Genomic DNA, 7,439 nt, shown 5'->3' on the forward strand with positions numbered 1-7,439 from the left:
CTAATGCTAATGCTAGCTGTGACCAACATTTAACGTTTTCAATGTCAGCTTCTCTACGATACATTTACAGTACTGGAGGTACTGCAGCACCTGGAACGAAGGATTCCATTGGTCGAATATAAATATATCCGTAGGCGGAAGAAGTTGAGGTCCATCCAAATGTTTAGTTTCCCCGTAACAATGTTCATCAAGAATTCATAAGAAACCACAAAATCCTTTCTTATGAATTTTGTGCAAATTGTTCTGATGAAATCTGAGTTGTGTGTGAAGCTGAAGAGCAGATCACAGTCGAACATCATCCCATGTTCTTGATACCTTTGGGTTTTCATTGGAACATCTGCACACGTGTTCACGCACTTTGATTTAAAAACTGAAAGTATGATTCTAAAAATGTTGAGAAGCTAAATTACATCAGTTGTTCTTAACCTCCTGAGGTTCGTCTCTGTCTTCATGATAATTGTACCATCAGAGGGAAACAGTGTAACCTCTGACCTCTTGGTTCTGCTGAAGTCTCCTAAATGTCTCCGATGTCGGCTGAAATGTCCGTCTTGTTGTTCAGAGTGTGGAGGAACGCTGACTGGAGATAAAGGATCCTTCTCCTCACCTTTCTTCCCCTCCAACTATCCTCCAGAAACCAAATGTGTCTGGAGCATCGAGGTGAGTCCAGCTTTCTGTTCTAATGAGGAACAGTAACGGCCATGAGGGCATTGACATCGCATCTCATTCAGAATGAGTTTCACGTTGGGCTTTTGTTTTGTCTTGTCTCTCTGATCTTTTTCAGGCCCCAAAAGAAAAGTTTTTGAAGGTTCAGTTCAAGACGTTCTCCTTAGGGAACTTCAGCAGCCAGTGTCCCAAAGACTATGTGGACGTCAACGGTGAAAGGTCAGCGTTCAGTGCTTCTGTTGTCACTTCAGCATCTTCCTGATGTGTGTGACGAGGCGAGTATGCTGTGACTCACACATGATGTCATCAAACTCGTTCTGAGTCATGACCTTTGACTCGCCAACATGGGACAAAGTCAACAGGTCTCAAGTCTTAGCTGTAAAGTCCAACAAGTCTAGACCAGCAGGTCAACTTGCACACTAAAGTCCAAGTCTCAAGTTTATCCCAAAGAAGAAGAGTAAACAATCCCAAAACAAGACAAACTGGTTTGATCCTCAAATCAACACCAACAGAATCCGACTCAGAAATGCTTTATTTACAGTAGGTCTGCACGGACAAGGACTTTGACTGACGGTGGTTAAGAAGTCCGAAGTCAACACCAACAAGTTTCAAGTCAACAACAGGTTCCAAGTCCTAAACTTGTTTTGGGTTCTAAACAAGTCATGATTATTGTTATTAGGAACTTATAATGTCTTTCATAATAATAATTAATAAGTAAAGATATCATTTAAACAGGTGCGTTATGTTAGTTTTGAACTGTTGAAGACGTGAGACCTCGAGGTTTGTCCAAGTCCACGACACCATCAGTGATCCTCTACAGATTGAAGTTTATTGTACCGGATCCATAAATGGTTGTTGAGTTGAGTCCTCTGTCCACCAACACCTCCTCAGGTCGAGTCACTGAGTCATGAACTGGCTTCCTGACTCTTCTTTGTGTCTCTGGTTCGTAGACTGTGTGGCAGGAAATTGAAGAGCAGCGTGATCACCAGCCGAAGCAACGTGATGACCATCAAATTCAACTCTGACTCGTCCTACGTTGATCAGGGCTTCACCGCCGAGTACGAAGCCTTTGTCCCGACTAATCGTGAGACTGGTTTATTAAAGTTTCTTCTGTTTTAACCCAAAAACCGTTCTGTGCACTTCCTCGTGCATGCCTTCAGCTGAGAGACTGATTCTCTTCCTTTGTGTCTATTCGACTGTTTGGTGTCGTTGATCAGCTTGTCCCTTGAGGTTCCAGTGCACCAACAACCTGTGCATCAACCAGACTCTGCAGTGTGACGGCTGGAACGACTGCGGAGACGGCAGCGACGAGGACAACTGCAGTGAGTCCAAACATGGACAAAGACAAGCTAGACAAAGACAAGCTAACGCATCTGTTTGTTTGTGTTTTGTGTGTCGGCGCAGCGTGCGCGGCGTCTCAGATGAAGTGTAAAAATGGCCGCTGTAAACCCAAGTTCTGGGAGTGCGATGGGTTCGACGACTGCGGAGACAAAAGCGATGAGGAGAACTGTGGTGGGTTGAAATGAAATGACTGCTGATAATCCTCCAGATGGAAAGATATTCATGCACAAATGCATAGAAAGCTGTGAGCATCTCACTGCTTCTCTTTCTTTGTAGTGAAATGCAAACCAGCAGAGTTTTCCTGCAGAAACGGCCGCTGCATCCCGGAGACGTTGAAGTGCAACGGAGAGGACGACTGCTCGGACGGATCGGACGAGTCCACATGTCCCAAATGTAAGAGACGACTCTTTACTCTAATCAATGCTTCTTCTTCTTCTTCTTCTTCTTCTTCTTCTTCTTCTTCTTCTTCTTCTTCTTCTTCTTCTTCTTCTTCTTCTTCTTCTTCTTCTTCTTCTTCTTCTTCTTCTTCTTCTTCTTCTTCTTCTTCTTCTTCTTCTTCTTCTTCTTCTTCTTCTTCTTCTTCTTCTTCTTCTTCTTCTTCTTCTTCTTCTTCTTCTTCTTCTTCTTCTTCTTCTTCTTCTTCTTCTTCTTCTTCTTCTTCTTCTTCTTCTTCTTCTTCTTCTTCTTCTTCTTCTTCTTCTTCTTCTTCTTCTTCTTCTTCTTCTTCTTCTTCTTCTTCTTCTTCTTCTTCTTCTTCTTCTTCTTCTTCTTCTTCTTCTTCTTCTTCTTCTGTTGTTGTTGTTGTTGTTGTTGTTGTTGTTGTAGTAGTAGTAGTAGTAGTAGTAGTAGTAGTAGTAGTAGTAGTCGTGTGAGTACTGACACTGTGTCTGCTGTCTGCAGCTCTGGTGTTGCAGCAGTGTTCAGCGTTGACCTTCCGCTGCAGGTACGGACGCTGCATCAGTAAACTGAACCCCGAGTGTGACGGCGAGCGGGACTGTGAGGACGGCTCTGATGAGGACGACTGCCGTACGTTAGTTAGCGCGCACACACACACACTCTCACACACACACACACACTCACACACACACGAGTTGTTTCTGTGTCTCCATGTTTGTGTTTGCGTGTTCTTCAGAGTGCGGGTCGAAGCCGTACCGGAGCTCTCGTATCGTCGGCGGACAGGCGTCCCGGGAGGGCGAGTGGCCGTGGCAGGTCAGCCTCCACATCAGAGGCACTGGTCACGTGTGCGGAGCGTCCGTGTTGAATAACCGCTGGATGCTGACCGCCGCTCACTGCGTCCAGGACAACGGACCAAACAAGTAGGAGCTCAGCTACACAGAGAGCTTCAGCAGAACACATGCTGAAGAGTGCAAACCAACACATACACTACACTCAACAACCCAGAGCACTTACTGGGCTGGTATCTCTCTCTGTGGTCTTTGATTTTCAAAATAAAGTCCTGCTCCTCTATGAAACAGAACCATCATGATAGAAGTAGAGAGAACTAGAACATGACTTTAGTGAGAACAACACAGTTATGATGTCATCAATCATTAAAAAGAAGAAAAAGTTGAATTTATTTTACAAAAGTTTGAAAACATGTCGTGTGTGTTAATACTGGACTGGTTTAAAACACCGTCGTCCTTGTGAGTCACTGGGACACAGAAACCAGAGGGGGTGTGTGTGTGTGTGTGCGTGTGCGTGTGCGTGTGTGTGTGTGTGTGTGTGTGTGTGTGTGTGTGTGTGTGTGTGTGTGTGTGCGCGTGTGTGTGCGTGCGTGTGCGTGCGTGTGTGTGTGTGTGCGCGCGTGCGTACAGGTACTCCCAGGCGGACCAATGGGAGGTCCTGCTGGGTCTGAATGTGCAGAGTCAGACCAACGAGTGGACGGTGAGGAGGAACGTGAAGCGGATCGTCGCTCACCCCGACTACAACCCCTTCACCTACGACAACGACATCGCTGTGATGGAGCTGAACGGCAACGTCACCCTCAACCAGAACATCTGGCCCATCTGTCTGCCCTCCGCCACCTACGACTTCCCAGCAGGCCGAGAGGCGTGGATCACGGGCTGGGGGGCCACCAGAGAGGGAGGCGAGTGCACACTTCAACGCTTCTGCGACTGCAGACTAACCTTCTGTTTCTACTGTGAAGTCTGAAGAAGAGCTTCGATCAAGTTAACTCCAGCTTGTTCTAGGCTGCTTTTATTGTGAAAGTCTTGACACTGAAACAGGAAGCTGTTCCTGTTGAAATCTTCCAAACTGCAGTTTTAGTCTGAAACATGTTCCTTAACATCTCATGGTCAGGCCGGGCTGCGACCGTGCTGCAGAAGGCGGAGGTTCGGATCATCAACAGCACGGTGTGTAAGAGTCTGATGGACGACGAGGTCACCGACAGGATGCTGTGTGCCGGCGTCCTCAGTGGAGGCGTGGACGCCTGTCAGGTAACATCACACAACAACCGGCATGAGATGGAAGCACTGCTGGAGAAAGATCACGATCATCTGTACTCACTCAAGCCAAGCGTAGCCACATTCACCTCACAGTGGTCACACCAGGAGACAACATCTGGTTCTGAGGGGTGAAGCCGATGCTTCACGTGTTAAAGCTGCATTCTCTCTAGTGTCCACCAGGGGGCGACTCCTCTGGTTGTATAGAAGTCTATAGAAAATGACTCTACTTCTCTCTTGATTTATTACCTCAGTAAACATTGTAAACATGAGTTTATGTCTCAATCTCTAGTTTCAAGTCTTCTTCAATACAGCATGATGTTCATTTAGTACATTATGCTCCATTTAGAGTCACACAGACCATAAAGCAGGGGATGCTTTAGGGCGGGGCTACTGTGATTGACAGGTCTCCAGCATGGAGTTTTGTCCGTGTTTTCGTTTTACAACCAAAGATCAAGATGGCTGACAGCTAAAACCAAAATGGCGACGGCTATAAAGCAAGAACCCGGATGTCTTGTTCTTTCCCCGATCCACAGACAACGTGTGACATATCGAGACCGTTACAGGCTGCAGCTTGTGAGAGATCCTGCTCTGGTTCAAAGTGTTGAATGGACCGTCAGTGAGATACTTGGAGAGTACCTCTACACTGCAGTCAGTAGCTGACTTAGTAGATGAAATGTACACTCACTGTTTTCACTCTGGTCCCAGTTTATAGTTTTTATTTCAGCAGAACTAAGGTAACGATACAGCAGCAGTGGATGGGGTCTAACATGGGGAGTTCCGTTGCTCTTTGAAACCTGCCTCTTAGGACTAAAGCCAGACCTTTGGGTAAAGCCCTTCCTGTGCTCGGTCCCCTGCAGAGCTGAACCTGAAACTCTCCTCTCGACTCTCTCAGGGCGACTCCGGCGGCCCGCTGTCCGTCACCGGCCCCAGTGGGCGGGTCTTCCTGGCCGGCGTGGTGAGCTGGGGCGACGGCTGCGCTCGCAGGAACAAACCCGGCGTCTACACCCGAGTCACCAAATACCGCCGCTGGATCACGGAGCAGACGGGAGTGTAGAGCTGAACGAGACGGTTCCTCTCCGTGTTCACGGCACAATCTGTCAATCAAACGTTCATCTTAAAGTCTTCTTACGTCTACAAATCATCTATAACTCAACACACGCTGATAACTCCTGACTGTCAGTGAAGCTGAGATCACAACCTGATCGTCTCCTTTTATGACATCATCGTAATAATATCTCCTGTTATAATGAAACGAAAAGTTAAATGTTAATGATAATTCATTAACATTTAAAACTGCCAACTTGATGGATTATTGTAATGTGACGACCCTTTATTGGTGAATTAGTACCATTTATTATAACGTATGAATTATTACTTCAGCTGAAGCTAGTGGCTCAACTAGAGAGTTCACAACCAAAGAGTTGTTTTTATTAAAGCTTTAAAGCGTTTAGTGAAGATTCACAAAGCGTTAGTATTTAAAGTCCAATTATTATTATTAAAGGCTTTAAATATTTAAAGCTGACTTAACAGGAAGTGGAACCAAAATAATGTGTATAAAGTATAGAAACAACAAGTTTGACCTGATGATCTTTAGATAGTAACATGAAACATGAAGAGTATGAATGAATCTCTGGAGAGCTCCATCAGCTTGATTAATACTGAGAGGTGTAGATGTAGAGCGATGCGTCGGGCAGCAGGGATATCCTCATGTTCATGTTTATTAATGTTCTCTGTGTGATAGTTTGTAGGAGTAAATAGTTTGTGATTGAAACACTTGAGGACCGTTCTGTAAATAATGAAAATATTCTCCGGGTTTAGATGATATACTCAGAGCTACAGACTCTGACTCGCTGCGTTAAACCGGATCCACCGGTTGAACGCGCTCGGAACAAAAGGTTCACGTCACTGAACCCGTCAGCTGACTTTCTATTCAAACACATTTAGAGGTTTGTTGTTATCATCTTGGACGTGATCCAGTCAACAAGGTGTGATGTGGACGATCAGTGAAAGTCATCCATGTCTGATGAACGGGTCCCGAGTTCCTCTGTGATCCAAACCGGGTTCCTCACTTCACCCAGAAGAGAACCTTTAAAACGAACCAGCAGAGACACTTTCAGGTCTCGTGAAGGAGCTCCTCAGGGAACCGTCCTGGGTCCTCTGGGATTCCCACAACACGAGCTGATGTACCAGAGTTCATGAGTGTTTGTACCACGTCGTCACTATTTATTAGAATAGGAACCCTCAACGGTTCCTGAGAGCTCTGCTGCACAACAGGCTGCTCTAGAGTCAGTGCTCTACAGAACAAAGCCAACGGAACAGAAACTCTAGGGTTGAAGAAAGTTAAGATTAAAGTCACATAAACCATTTTCTATGAATCAAATATTGGACGATGGTACCAATAATGAATTATTATTGATGTGGATCAGTTTCAGAACTCGTGATCATGATTGCTCTAGAAGCTACGTGAGACTTAGTTGTTCCGCTGACGTCAGAGGTTTGTCTTCTGTGTTTAAGGTTTGAGCCGCTGCTCGGTTACATTTCTGTTTTTGTATTCATGTTTTCTGCTGAATGTATTTATTTGTACAGTGTTTTCTCATTCATCAGTCTTTCTAGTTATACGTGTAGTTTGGGTTGCAGGATAATTAAGCACTTTTAAAGATAGAGCAACATGATTCTTTGTAGTTTAATCATTTTTCATTTAGTTTGGGGATTTAAACTCATTTTAAGAGAAACAGACGGACTCAGGTTGAGGTGAATGTACAGAGCAGACAAATAGAAATATAGAAATGTTCTTTTAATGTTTCTCTCTTAACTGACAAATCTCAAAACACTCTGGTTCTGATCGTCTGTTCAGCTAGTGAAGGAGATCAGAGGATCAGACTGGAGAACACAGATGATGAGTTTTGATTTCAAACAGATAATTACAGATACATATTTCTTTCATAATTATTATAATTCACTGTTTATAATAAATATTTGTTCTCCATGTGA

At 44.8% G+C, this 7,439-nt stretch overlaps 1 protein-coding gene across 2 annotated transcripts in view; it reads left to right on the forward strand.

Annotated features, from left to right (window-relative positions):
- LOC306781525 (suppressor of tumorigenicity 14 protein homolog) overlaps positions 1-7,439 on the forward strand; it is an 18,680-nt gene extending 11,241 nt beyond the window's left edge. For both annotated transcript variants that reach the window (XM_079274418.1, XM_079274419.1), the window contains exons 9-19: positions 560-657; positions 782-882; positions 1,614-1,747; positions 1,881-1,985; positions 2,068-2,175; positions 2,281-2,397; positions 2,905-3,030; positions 3,137-3,320; positions 3,819-4,090; positions 4,303-4,439; positions 5,341-7,439. In XM_079274418.1, coding sequence (XP_079130544.1) covers positions 560-657; positions 782-882; positions 1,614-1,747; positions 1,881-1,985; positions 2,068-2,175; positions 2,281-2,397; positions 2,905-3,030; positions 3,137-3,320; positions 3,819-4,090; positions 4,303-4,439; positions 5,341-5,502 — 1,544 coding nt within the window. In that variant the 3' untranslated portion in view covers positions 5,503-7,439. The remainder of the gene's footprint in view (positions 1-559; positions 658-781; positions 883-1,613; positions 1,748-1,880; positions 1,986-2,067; positions 2,176-2,280; positions 2,398-2,904; positions 3,031-3,136; positions 3,321-3,818; positions 4,091-4,302; positions 4,440-5,340) is intronic.

This window comes from Melanostigma gelatinosum (assembly GCF_949748355.1).
Source record: "Melanostigma gelatinosum genome assembly, chromosome: 8".
NCBI classification, from domain to species: Eukaryota; Metazoa; Chordata; class Actinopteri; order Perciformes; family Zoarcidae; genus Melanostigma; species Melanostigma gelatinosum.